The sequence below is a fragment of the Mandrillus leucophaeus genome, unplaced genomic scaffold (genome assembly GCF_000951045.1).
Source record: "Mandrillus leucophaeus isolate KB7577 unplaced genomic scaffold, Mleu.le_1.0 Scaffold385, whole genome shotgun sequence".
In the NCBI taxonomy this organism is placed as follows: Eukaryota; Metazoa; Chordata; class Mammalia; order Primates; family Cercopithecidae; genus Mandrillus; species Mandrillus leucophaeus.
In genome coordinates, this window is record NW_012104087.1 from 3,012,462 (window position 1) to 3,027,265 (window position 14,804).

A 14,804-nucleotide genomic window follows, 5' to 3' on the forward strand; every position below is an offset into this window, starting at 1 on the left:
CCACTGCACCCCATGCTGGGAGACAGAGCAAGACTCCATCTCAAAAAAAAAGAAGCATTTATTCAGCAATAGCTGAATTCTAACAACTTCTTACATTATTTCTTTAAATTATCACAATAACAAGGGCCAAGTTTACTCTTGTGTTTGAGTAGAAGGATTGCATTCTATTTGTCCCTTTGAACTCTAAGATCAGGAAATAAAAAGCCAGAGACTTTTTGGTGAGCATGGGAACAGAGCTGTATATCTAATTCGGTAGCCGGAATTTTGGGTAACAACACCTGGCCTCTGATGGCAACAGCTATTCCAGCCACCAACAAAGTCTCTAAGCCTTCCACAGTCATCACATCTGGGAGCTTTACAGTGATCTTGCAAACCATCAGTGATAAAAGGCATGTTATCACTGATGCAGAATTATAAAAGTACTTTTGGACACCTGGCTAGCTGCTTGGCACTAGTACTCCCCTAACTTAAGGCTGTTTCTCTAGACCTTGCTCACGGAGCAAATCCTAAGTAAAGCTTTTATTAGGAGGTTTCTGTCTTTCCCATCCTAGTAAACAAATTATAAATTTGTTAAGCAAAATATTCGATATCACTGCATATAAAACTTAATGATACACTGCAATTTTAGACTGTTTGTCTTATGTACCCAACCCCCGCAATTATTCTTTCACATGCATGGGACTCCTGAGAAAACCCAGACCTTGCAGTAAGTTTTTCAGGATTTGATTCAGCCTATACTCAATTTTTGTCATCTAGAGATTCGATAAATGGTCATAATTTTTATGCAAATTATTTATTTTTCAATTTTTGAATCCATATACTAACTTGCATTTTATTTGAAAAATGTAAATGAAATAAATGTAAAATAAATAGATTGACAGTTGAACAGGTAAATAAAGGTCTAAAACTGGTAGATCAACCAAGTCTTCCAATGGTTTTTAAATACAGCCATTAGAATTTGTTTCAGGCTAAAACTGGGCATTCAAAGCTGATGGTGGAGATGGATATTGCTATTCCAAAGAGCTGTTTATTGGTTAGGCTGCTTCTTACATATAAAGCAGTGGGAAAAAAAGTGAAAAGAAAACACTTTCTCAGGCTTCTCATGATTTTTTAATCTATTCTGTGCAAAAATATGGCTTACAATTTATTGCTGAAATATAGGAACCTGAAGATTCCCAGTCCACACTTTTAAATTTAACAAGTATCTCAATTACTTGCAAAGTGATCACTTCCAGAACTTTACTGCATGCCAGGGATGCCCTTCCACCTGTTCAGAGAAATTCTCCCATGCCCAACTGAGAACATAACATGACAATTCATTGTTTTTGTTTCATAAATAGATAAACCAGTAATTTGTATCATTTTTCTTCCATGAGGCAAGAAGCTACAACAATCATTACTTTATAATAATTTTGATTTTACTAAATTGTTTTTGAAATGAACAATAGGAGATGACAAACCCATGGTTTGCATCAGATACTAACCATTTCCACCTGGAAGGTTTTTTTTTCTGTACTTCAACAAAGGCATGAAATAACATTTAAGATTCTAGAGAATGTTATTTTCTTAGTGTTGCTTAAAGTTTATTTTTTTTTCCAAATAACAAAAGCATTTTCTAACACAGTTAAAACTTAACCAGTGTGTTTAAACAACAAGTGGATCTAACAGTTTTCCTCTGAGCCTTTGATCTTGATATTGATCATCTTTCCTCACACATTTCTGTGTCTAAGAAAGGAAGAATATAATGGGTGCAAATACATTTCTTTGAATCAAAGTTCTATATCATAATAATTTTTCTCTATTACAGATAGAGGTGTTGTTGATATAAAAGTTCCAGATGAGTGTCTACCAGCCCAGAATAAGGGTCCTGAAGGTTTGGATTTTTTTTAAAAATAAAAATGCTTGTTGGAAGTTTGCTACATCTTTTCTTGTTGTTTTTCTTCTAAAAAAAAAAATCAGTAAAACATTTCAGTCTATGACTGTTAGTTAACTGTGCTCTGTGTTTATAAAACTGTATAAGCTACATTTCATTGGGAGGTTAGAATGCAGTATAGAGGGTTGGAGACTGAAGCACATTTTTATCTCACTTTGAATTTTGGATTACAAAATGACAGATCAGACCATACAATGAGAGTCATAGTCCACTAATCAAATGATCCTTTAAAAATATATATTTTTTTCCTTTCTCACTTACTCTCATGTTTGCTAAGAGCCAACTAATTCCTAAGTGATGACTTTTGATAAATAAACTCCAGAATGACAAGATTTATCTATGACAAGTATGTTCAGCAGCCAGGACTCATTAAGCTCTTATTGCCTGTTGTGCCAGAGACACTGTTCTGAGAGTAGCTTCTAAATTCCAGGGTAAATTAATTAATATATTGATATAAATGGTCATCTAGATATTTTGCAGCATTTCAAGAAATGGACATTTAACAGAGTAATGGGTGTTCGATTTGCAGTTGACTCTCGTTAATCAAATTGGCTATTGAGTTCTCACTTTAGAACTCTGTGGTTTTGTTTCTCTTGCTGTACTTCTATTATTTTCTATATGAAAACGGACTTATTTCTAAGTACCATGAGGGGAAGATAATGAATTTGTGTTCTTAATTTGACATCTTTTGTTAACTTCTGAAACACTTCAAGTTCCGATTCCCAACTTGTGGCTTTAGAAATTGGTCACCTCACACATTTCTTCATCTGGTTATTTTGCTGAGATTGTGTACAGCAATTATTTTTGAAAATAAAGTTAATGTCCATAAACAATGCTATATATATCTCCAATCTGCTATAGGTAAATTGAGCATTGAAGCCCTCCAATGTTATCACAATTTCTTCAGTTGAGTTGAGTCATTACAGTATAATCAGGAAAATTCAGCCACAATCTTCAGGCATCTTGACTCTTTTAAAGCAAAAATAATGCCTTCACTTCTTTTCTTCTGCTAAGTAAAGACTGGTCAGGAAATAATTCAACTACATATAATTAATTTAGGAGACCTCAATTATATCCTTATGTTCATTGATTTTTGGTATTCTTGAATAGCATGACAGCAAACCAAAAATGTGTGCGATTCTATATGCCACAAATTCCCCAGGCTTCAGATTGAAACTCTTAAGTTGTTTTGACTAGGCAACTAACAGCAGTTTAGATAGTTCTGTACAAATTTAGAGATGCAAAGCCATGACCGTATTCCAGCACATTCTTCTTGTCAGAACCATTTAAATCACCATCTTACACAAGTACATATTGAAACTCAACTTTAAGTGTTTTATTTTTATGTACATTTCATTTTGTCCAGAAATAAAATATCTAAATACAGACAGACTGTAATGTTGTATATGTATAGCTTTCAACAATACTTGATCTGAATAAATGCTCTGTACATTGTTTGTCTTTTTAATGGAGTTCACAGCTACATCGATAAAATGAATTCCTCATATCCTTTTTTCTTAACCAATAACAAGCAGAGAGACAAGTACAAGTTAATATTAATAAGCAGCTCAAATAACACTTGGTTAAACTATGTACAATACAAACCATTCATACAAATGAAGACTAGGATATTGAATTTGTTACAATATGTGTAGTAAAGATAAGACAGACACTTATAACTTACATGGTGTCTGCCAGGCGTTTCCCTTCTTATATAATGATCAGAACTTATTTTAAGCAGCTTTAGCTGGTCTCAACTTCACAAAAGTCCAATGATTGGTGATGAAAGTTGTTATACCAATGTCTGCCCACATGTAAATTCCAAATGTTTGCTCATCTTTACTGAGAACAGGCCCCTTTCATAGAAAAAAGAGCCATCTTGGACCACCCTGAATGTGCCTACTGTATGCTGGAAAAAAGTTACTACATTTTGTTGTGTTTGTAAAATAAAGAATACTGAGCTCTAAAGACACATTTTTCCATTTTAACAAGCAGATACTCCTACAATAGTATTTACCAGTACAGCTACTCCAAGCAGTAGGAATGCATGAGTGGGGATTATTGATTAGCATGTACTCAAGACTTTAAAAGAGATTTCCATAACAGCGAGTGTTAGAAACATTCTCCGTCTAGTTAATCCTTCTGTTTGATGATAGTTGATCCCTGAACCATTATGAGTCAGACAATGAAAGCCCTCTCAACAGGAATCACGACAGATGCAAGCTGAAATGTGCATGACAGTGTGTTTGTGTACCTCTATATGTGAGAGCATGTCTTCAGGTGTGACTTCAAAACCTGTGATGATTTACAATTATACTGAGGGATGAAGCTGACTGGGCAGAAATTACATCAGATTGTTTTCCACTAGTGTATTTGCAGCCAGTTGACAAGAGCAGCAGTGTAGACACATTCCAGGCAACAGATGTGACCTTCTTCTTTGAGGTATCAGCCCTGTCATATGACCTTTAATTCCTCAGGCTTTAGTCTCACCCCCATGTTCACCTTCATCCCGAGGGAAAGTAAGGTGTGTCACTGTGGTAGTTGTAGTCAGGGCACACTTTCTGTACCAGTTTATAATCTGTACTATAAAAGGAAATGTAAATACAGATCACCTTAAAGGGCTTGGAGCAGAGCCAGGATACATGACTTTGGGTCTGCTCCTGGTAACAGGTTTTTGAAGGGTCATAGTTGCAGAGTGTGTTCTTGGTAGCCTTGTCAACCTTTTCATATTCAATGCGACAATTGAAAGACTTGGAATCTTTGGCATCAATCACAGTTTGTTGTGCCAAGTCAAATTCCACGATTTTTGTAGGGGGTACCAAGCTGACAGATACATTCCCTTGACCAGTTGAATTATGCCTGAAATAAACACTAAATGTTCCATTGCCGTGATCTACAATTTTCCCAGTTATCAACAGATTCAGCTTCACTGTTTTGATGTTGGAATGAAAATCGCCCCATCCAAACATTTTCTTAAACTTGCCCGTTTTAACAATGGGCCTTCTCTTGGCCCTGGGTCGAGGCTCTTGAAGGTCTGTGGAGTTCCTCAGCCAGTCCCAGAGGTCTTGCTCAGAATAAGGTTCTGGGGTGTCATATCTCAGGTCCAAATCTGTATCATTCTCTTTGCCACGAAAAGTCTGTGACAAGAGTCGACTGATAGACAAGTCTTTGCCGCTTTCTGTCCATATATGCTTTAGTGTGGATTTGCTGCTTCCTGATTTCAGAAGTTCTGACTTTCCACCGTTCGTTAAATTGGCACATGTGACCTGAAAACAGAACGGAAAAATGGCATTTACATCTCTGTATCTGAGAATAACACTGAATGCATAAATCCAAGCCTTCTCTGAGTCTCAGAATTAAATAATTACACTTTTTTTTAAAAGCACCGCATCTGAGAAGAACACCCAAAGCACAGATTCAAGCCCCCTCTCCCAGAGTCTCAGAATTAAATAATTACATTTTAAAAGCACCATCAGCATCTGGCTAATATTTATTAATATGTGATAAAATACTTCTATTTTTGTGTAACAATGGAAGAAGGGACATGTGGGTGGAAAAACTACTAAATATGACCTAAAAATGATATAAAACCATTGGTTAATGGAAGAAAAGGCCACCCAACATGAATAAAGCAAAGTGAATTCAAATTTAAACCAAACTAATTACTTCTTAGCAAAAAAATCCAAACTTTTGAAATCACATTTTATAAATCATTACATTCTTTTTCTATTTCAAAATTACCCTAAGCTTTAAAACTGTATGATTCTCTGGACAGAGAGGAAGACAGCACACACCAGAGCCTGTTGAGGGGTGGAGAGGTGAGGGGAGGGAACTTAGAGAACGGGTCAATAGGTGCAGCAAAACACCATGGCAAATGTATACTTAGGTAACAAACCTGCATATTCTGCACATGTATCCCATTTTTTAGAAGAAATAAATATAAACTGTGTGATTCTCAGACATATGTCAACTGACACCCTTTAGACTATTTAGTTATCCATATTACAGTCATATTAGAAAAGTTAGTTTTGCAAAGGGACTCCAGTATATTTTAACTGATCAAAACAATGTTTACTACCACCTATAATAAGCAAGGAATATATTGAATAAGACAATTTTTTACCTTGCAGAGCTTATCATGTGGTCTAGAAAAGTGACTTTTAGTAATTGCCAAGTCTAGAGAAACTAACATGCGGTCAATGACTGAGAGGTCACTTCAGGGTGGATTATGAGAGTCACATAAAGACACTGTTCTCCTAGGACTCCAAGATTATTTCTTAGGAAAGAATTGTATCTCAAACTGCACAGAGATACGGAAGAACCAGTGACCACAATGACTACATTGGCCCATAGTTAAAGCAGTAACTTCTTATCCTGACGTGGAAGAATCAAGGACAGGAGCTAACAGAACTAAAGACCTACAGGAAATAAAATAGCCAATACCAGTAAACCACTCAATATGCGGACTTGCTGTTTTAAGGTACTGCTGTTGAATGGAGTCCCCAGCCACCCATTAAAAAGCCACATTTCACAATAAACTTATATTGCCATGCCCCTAGAGAACCAGTTCTGAGTCTTGTCTCAGATACCAGCCTGATTACTACTCGGCAGCTTCATTGGACCCTCCAGTCTTCTTCCAAACTGTTCTTAAAATGAATGGTCATTCCTAGAAAGCTTTTTAAAATTCAGGCCCATTAGGAATTATAGCTGTGTTCCAGAGACACTTCCCTAGACTTAGCTGTGTGGGACTCATGTTAGGATACAAATGTGACCTGAAAATAGCATTTTAGTCAACCACTTGTTGCTGAAAGGATGTATTCTCAATCTCTGGGGAGCAAGACCATAAATTTTAGAGCCAGACTCCCTGGAATTCCCTCCCAGCTGACACTGCCAACCTGTGTGCCCTTGGTCAAGTTAACTTCCCTCTGCCTCTGTTTTCGGAATCTGGAAAATGTAGGCAATATGATATCTAATTCATAAGTTTGTGAGGATTGAATGAGTTAAAACAAGTAAAACCTTTAGAACAGTGGCTAGCGTTTGGAGAGGGCTCAATAAATGTAGCTATTATTGTGAATACCAAGCTGATGTTTGAAGACAATTAGAGAAAGAAGCCAAATAATACATATGGAGATCTTGCCTGGGAGAAGTTTTTCCCAGGATTACACAGCCAAGTGCTGTGGGACATGGATGTAGAGAACCTTGGTCATCTAAACTAGAACAAAAGCTCTTAGATCTTGTAATCCTTCTTTTCAAGCCAGGAAGTAGTCTCCTCTTTGCCCTCTTCAAATTGAGGTAATGTGAGTGTAGTTGGACTATTCTCGCCCAGAAAGAATACCAGCTGAAGCTGTAATCTTCCTAATAATGCTGAGCTTAAAAACCCTGCAAGTTTGTCTCCATGAAAATTCATTGCATCGGAGATAACAGGCAACTTCATCATGCGTTCATATGACAGCACCCTGAAAAGTCAAAACTGAAACTTTGGGTAGGTAACCAAAATACTGTCAACTCTTTCAGGCTGCTAGCTTGAGTACAGTTGCATCGGCTGTGATCCCCGAGGCAATGGCAATGGCTTCATGGAAAGATGCAGAGGGTCATTGTGTGCAGAGATGAAGGAAGAATAGATAACACTGACCAATGGAGAATCAGACTCTGGATTATTGTGGGGGCAAGGTCACATCTAAGAGAAACACGGACCAGACTCGTGTATGCAGTCAGTCTTTAAAGTGTCAGCTACCCACAAAGAGCAAACACCCTGATGTGGAGTCAAATATGGCTATCAGATGGCCATTACTGGTCTTGAGGAAAATATAGGAAATTGAGATAAGGTTATCTTTGCTGCCAACGTTTTTTTAGTTTTAAGTGCTTCCCCGTCACTTTTGCTCAACCCTTGCTTTGGTATCTCTTCTTTCCCCTATGTACCCAAACTCTTTCCTGTTTACAGATTTTCCTCATACCAAAATATTATCCCAGAAATGGACCACATTCAAATAGTAGAAATGACTAATAACAGCAAAATGGTTGCTTTAGCACAAGTAATTTTTAATAAGAATTAAATATTAATTTCTAATAGGATAAAATTGAGAGGAAAAATATTCCTTGAGAGAAGAGGATTATGTATAGGAATATATAAGTTTTCTTAAGAAAAAGGCATTAAATTTCCAATCTATCCTGACAACAAAGCCATTCCATTAAGGAAAAAAATATTTACTCTCACATCAAAAGTATAATCCCTAGCAGTTCCAGAGTTAGTATTTTTCATTACAATTATAAAACTAATAAAAACAACTACAGCTCTCCCACTAATTTTCTGAAGGTACTGCATTTCTAAAGATACTATTTTTCTATAACACAGAGTAGCTATAATGTAAAATTTAAAACTAACATTAATCAGTAAAAATAATACATACCTTTGGATTTGGGAGAGTGTGTGTGTTTTAATAAAATATAATTGATTAAACATCTGAATCTGCACTTGCCTAGTTACATAAGCATTGCCCTTATCACAGTTCCTACATTTATGCCTCAGTATAAAACAAATACATATGTATCCTCTTCTCTTGTTTTTGCCAGGAATTATCTAGACAGTTTCCCATTGTTTGTGTGGCAAAAAGAATAAATACAGGCATGCATTTAGCAGTGACTTAGTACTTATATCTCAGCATAAGCACAGGGCTATACTGAGATGCTTTCATGATGCACTGGCTAATGAAGCAGTAATGAAATTATCCCAAAGAAGGAGGAGAAGAGGGATTTACAGTTCAATTTACCAGTAGCATAGGGGGAATGAAAGGAAAACATGTGGAAGTAGTGAATATGGTTTCAAGAAGGAAGAATCAATCTATTCAAAAAGATGCTAAGACTCCTCTGACAGGCAAACAAACCTCTGATTTTCAGGTAGAATAGAAATTGTTTAGTTCTAAATTATATTATCCACAGCTGTAGTAATTATGAGCATGCACTCTGGAGCCAGACTGCCTGAATCCCAGTCCAGGCTCTGATCTTTTAACAGCTGTGTGATGTGGGCAAGTTACTTAACTTGTTTAAGTTTCACTGTTTCTCTCTTCTAGGGAATAGAAGAATAATATCAATCTTCTTCACAGGGCTGTTATGAGGATTAAATAGGGCACTCCATTTAAATCACTAAAGACAGTACCTGGAACACTGTTCAATATTAGTAGCCCTAGCTGTTGTCACCAGATATTTTTACCTCTGAATCTCACTACATAATATTTTATGTAAATTATTAATTTGTAATTTGATTTAAAAGCATAAAGCATTCTTGAAAGAAAATCTCCCTTCAATATAACCACAAACTTAAAGCAAACAATTCAAAACAAAGCATGCTGTGGGGGAAAGCAGGGAGAAGAAAATGGGGAGAAAATGAGCATAAAGTTTTAATCAGGTTGAAATAAATTCAGGAGGTCTGCTGTACAACATTGTACTTATAGCCAGTACTGTATTTTACAGTTTAAAATTTTAAGAGGGTAGAACTCACATTAAGTGCTTATACCACAATAAAATATTTTTTAAAATTTATATTAAGGATAGCATCGATATATATTGAACTCTAAACAAACATGAATTGAAATGCTGAAAAGGAAAGAAAGCAAGCATATATTTTTGAAAGTGCTGCTGTGACTATCTAAAAAATACGGCAAGTAAAGTAAGTGGTTGAACTCAAGTTAACAAAGGATGAGCATAAATTTAGCTATTAAATAGCTTAGCTTCCAAATGCAATGAATTATTTGCCTTCAGTGATATAATGGGAACGGCTTCAAGTGGTGCTGTCAGGAAGCCTCTCTGGAACATCTCAGTGTGGGTAAAGAATCAAAGCAGGTTTCAGCTGTAATCATCATTAACACTGTCTTAAATATTCCTATTCCCTCAGTCCTTGCTTTTTTCTTAGATTGGGAAGGGAGTAGGGCAATGTCTAAAAGAGAATGTAAATCTGGAAAAACCAGGAAGGTTCCTTAGCAAAGTCCCCAGAGCTGTTCAATACTAACAACTCCAATTTCTGTTGTCTTATTTACAAAATAGCTGTATAGTGAGACTACATGAATATTGAGTGGAATAAAGAAATGCAAACATAAATGGCACATGGTCCTGGCTCTCAAGAAGTTTATAGTTTACTGGAGGCATCAATTAAGCCATCACAGTGTGATGCGACCAGCACTATGTGTAACATTCCAGCAGTCATCGTCAAAGTTGAAAGGTAGAGAAGGTATAACAAAAGAGATGATCCTTAGATGTAGCAGATAAAAGAGGCTTGGTAGTCGAACAGCTAGTGCATGGGCCAGAGGAGTTCTTCCAAGAATAAAGAACAGGGCCGGGATGGTAGCTCACGCCTGTAATCCCAGCACTCTGGGAGGCGGAGGCGGGCGGATCAAGAGGTCAAGAGATCAAGATCATCCTGGCCAACATAGTGAAACCCGTCTCTACTAAAAATACAAAAAAAAAAAAAATTAGCTGGGCGTGGTGTAACGCACCTATAGTCCCAGCTACCAGTGAGGCAGAGGCAGGAGAATCGCTTGAATATGGGAAACGGAAGTTGCAGTAAGCGGAGATCGCGCCACTGCACTCCAGCCTGGCAACAGAGCAAGACTCTGTCTCGCGGGGGGTGGGGGGAAAGGCAGACAGTGCAAAAGCACAGCGCAGAGAAAGGACACGTCAAATGTAAGAACGAAAAATAACTTGTTATTTTCTAATTAAAATTTTATATTCATAGACAAACATCTCTCTACTCCACCCAACCCCACCCCCAGTCTCTGGTATCCACATTTTACTCTGTTTTTATGAGTTCAATTTTTTTACACTCCACATGTAAGTGATGCCACGCTAAAACAGTAGATTTTAAGCATTCTCACCACACACAAAAAATAAGTATGTGAGATAATGCATATGGTAAATAGCTTGATTTAGCCATTCCACTATGTATACATATCTCATAGCCTTATACTGTACACCATAATTATACACAATTTTCACCTGTCAATAAAGAAAGTGAAAAAAAAGAAAATAGCTTCTTACTGCTGAACCCTAGGGAGCATTACTTTAGAGGAGAAATAGAAGAACTTGCCAAAAACATGTAGAAGATAGGCTAGGGCCAAATTGTAAAGGTGCTGCTAAGGCATTTAAACTTAATCTTACAGGAAATAGGGAGTCACTACATTTCATTTTGTTTTGTTTTTAAGTAGGTCATCCTGGCTCTAGAAGAATCGCTAAGTAGACATTGAAGGGTGGTTTAATAGAGAGAGACCTTGAAGGAAGGGAGACTAGTTAAATAACTAATTGCCAATCCTTCATTTGAAAAAGAAGTGAACCTGAACCAAAGCAGTAGCAGAGAAAAAGAGGAAGAAATGATGGATCTAAGAGATAATTCAGAGGTAGGATTAACTCAGCTTGATGATTCTTGGCTAAATAAAAACACGAAAAGGTTGAGAAAGTTTGCTTCCATCTGTAAGGAAAACAGTAGTAACAAGTTGGCTCGAAAATAAAATTAAATCTCATAGAAATATTAGGAGTTTAAGTGCCTGTGGGAAGTCATTCTGGTGATGCCATCCACTAGGAAATTGGGAACAAGGATCTGAAGGTCTGGAGACATGAGAGGGATGGTGATGTTGATTTTGTATTATGAGTAGATGGTATTATGCAAGTAACGTGTGATAATAAAGAAGTATGCTAAGAATACCTTTTAAAATGTTAGCACTTTGAGGACAGGCAGAAGAGGAGCCAGGTTGATCATCAGAAGTGGTAAGGACTATGGCATAAAGATGATTAAAAAAAAACAAAAAACCCTGACAACTTCTAATTAACCCAATTTCAAAAAGGCAAAGCATGTGAAATTTTTTCTATAAAAATTTTCTATATTATAATGAAAACACCAAATATACTTCCTGAGTATAATTTTCCCTGTCAAAAGTGGCCAATGCCCATTCCAAGGGAGCTTGCTCTCTAGTTCAATGATACCATTTGCACAAATTTTATGTGTCTCATTGTTTTAGGAACCTTGAGACATAAAGATTCTTAACATAAGTGTATGCATTTCAAAATGTATGATTCTTTTGAGACTATATAAAAATAGGAGCAAAGATAAGGGTCATTTTCTTCAGCCTTAAACAAAGACCAAGTTTAGATCTAATATCAAAAGAGCATACCTGGGACAGAACCTGAGTTTGGGGCTAGAGCAAAAAAAACTACCATTGGATGGTGGAAGTGTGAGCATATGAAAAGTTGCCACACTTTGGCCGGGCGCGGTGGCTCACGCCTGTAACCCCAGCACTTTGGGAGGCCGAGGCGGGCAGATCACGAGGTCAGGAGATCAAGACCATCCTGGCTAACACAGTGAAACCCCATCTCTACTGAAAATACAAAAAAAAATGGCGGGGCGTGGTAGCGGGTGCCTGTAGTCCCAGCTACTGCAGAGGCTGAGGCAGGAGAATGGCGTGAACCTGGGAGGTGGAGCTTGCAGTGAGCCGAGATCGCGCCACTGCACTCCAGCCTGGGCGACAGCGCGAGACTCCGTCTCAAAAAAAAAAAAAAAAAAAAAGGTTGCCACACTTTGCTCTAGCTCCTCCTCTACATGTCTTGGGACCATAATTACACACTGCTTGTTCTAATATCATCTCATAACAGGTTTATAGTAATAATGTCAATATGTTATCTTTTAAAACATTGTTGAAAGACACCATTTGGGGGGGCGGGGAACCACTTCTCGACCTCACTCCCACTTCAACTATTGTGGCCTTACGTGACAAAATGTTTACTTCCTTATATAAACAATCTTCAACTAGAAGTGTCTCCAAACATTTGTATACCTCTTTTTATAAATGAGAAATTAGATGTCTTTTAACTTTTACCAACCTGCATATTTTACTGTTGATCTATTAGTATTCAATATAAATAATCTCAAGATTGCTTTGAAAATTTTATATTTATTTCACCAAATGTATGAACACAAACAAAAATATTAAAAAAAAAAAAAACTATTGCTTAAGCAACATTGCTCATCAGTGAATAAGTAACCAACAAACTAGCATTGCTCTATAATTACAACTTCATTTTAGTGGTTTATGGCTACCTATGTTGAATACATGTTGCATAATATTGACTACTCTTGGTTAAGGGCACACTGTATCCCTGGCATTGTAATTAGCACTTTACATATGGCATTGCATTACATTTAAACCACACACACGCACACACTCACTAACTCTGAGGTCAAACCGAAGTCTTCAGCTTACTGAAGAGATATGGAAACTCAAATAGCGTTTTTCCAAGATAACTACTGGTAAGTTACTTCTTCCTATTCCACAGCATATATCCTTTATTTTTAAAAGTCATTTTAATAATGAAATTTTAATTTACATAAAATATTTTATTTTATTTTAAAATATTTACATAAAATAAATTTAATTTATGCTTATTAAAGCATTAAACATTATAGGAATTTTATAAAATAAAATGTAAAATATTTTCTTCATCATCAACCCCTGATCCTTTGCAATCCCATCCCCCCCACCACAAAGGTAAAACCTGTTCAAATTTTGGTATATGTTGTTCCTATTTTCACTCTATTTCATATATAAATATCTTACATACATGGTATCATATTTTACAATTAACAAAATATCTTAGAGAAACATCTCTGCTAGCATATTCAGATATATAACCTGTATTTTACTAACTAAACATTCTACAATACACATCACCTTTACTTTAAACTTAAGTATAGATAGAATTCTATATTATGAATATGCCATATTTTTACATTTTATGTATGTTTTGTGTGATAGATCCTTAATTATTACATTGTTTCATAGCCAGGTTACACAATTACTATTTTAGCCTTGATTCCATTGTTTTCTTTGTTCATTGCTGTTTCAGATATCCCACTCCTCTCTCTCTTGTTGAATTTTCATTTTTCTGGGTGTATATATTTGTATGATTACTTTAAAAGAAGTTCATATAGGATAAAATGAGTTGTCCATACCCAAAAGTGTCTTTATTGACCATAGACTTACATGGATATAGTATTCCTTCATCTTTTAATTTGTTTTGCTTTATTTTTCTCTCTGCAAAAATTTTAGAATGTTCTCTATCTCAAGCACTCTCAATCTTACAAGGTGGATTACATGGTGCCCATGTTTTCACTAGACCCTTTCTTAACTAGTTTAGAGAAAGGTGGGCAGCTATTTATAGATGTGTTAGACTCTTTTTCATACACTTATCTCAAGAGTTTAGTTTCCCAAGACTATAGTCTTAAGAATCTTTGAGGGACGTTCTATTTTATGCCATGTGTACCTTGGCAAAAGACACACTCTAGCATAAAGTAAGCACTTAATAAATTTCCTGTATGGTTCATATTCTTAGTTACATCTATTTTAACAGTGAATGTTAATTAACAATCAATATTTTAGGGGGACACATGGCATTCCGAGATTCCTTTCTTACGAATTTAGAGCCTGTATTTTATTGATAATACCCAAAGTGCCTGCATTTTACATAAGCCAGAGGAAAGAAGTTGGTGTTTAAATACATCAAAAATACATTCCTTCCTGTAAACCAAAGCAACGGTGATATATCACCTCACACCTGTCAGCATAACTATTATGAAAAGGTCAAACAATAATCAGTGCTGATGAAGATGTGGAGAAAGGGAACAGTTGTACACTGTGGATGGGATTATAAAATGGTAGACAGATTACGGAAAACAATATGAAGATTCCGCAAAAAACTACAAATAGAACTACCATTCGATTCAGCAATCCCACTTCTGAGTTTATATCCAAACAAAATGAAATCAGGGTCTCAAAAAATCTGCATTTTATGTTCATTGCAGAGTTATTCACAATTGCCAAGATAGGGACCTAAG

The 14,804-nt window shown here is 36.2% G+C and overlaps 1 protein-coding gene across 1 annotated transcript; it reads right to left on the reverse strand.

The window, feature by feature from the left end:
• Positions 1-3,245: 3,245 nt before the first annotated feature.
• Positions 3,246-5,208, reverse strand: NXPH1 (neurexophilin 1). The gene has a single exon (XM_011990870.1). The coding sequence runs from the start codon at positions 4,900-4,902 to the stop codon at positions 4,438-4,440; it is 465 nt and encodes a 154-aa protein (XP_011846260.1). The 5' UTR covers positions 4,903-5,208; the 3' UTR covers positions 3,246-4,437.
• Between the last annotated feature and the right edge of the window lie 9,596 nt (positions 5,209-14,804).

What these genes read in the sequence shown, in the direction of transcription:
- NXPH1 (XM_011990870.1), bottom strand. Translation starts at nt 4,902, where the DNA reads ATGTTTGGATGGGGCGATTTTCATTCCAACATCAAAACAGTGAAGCTG.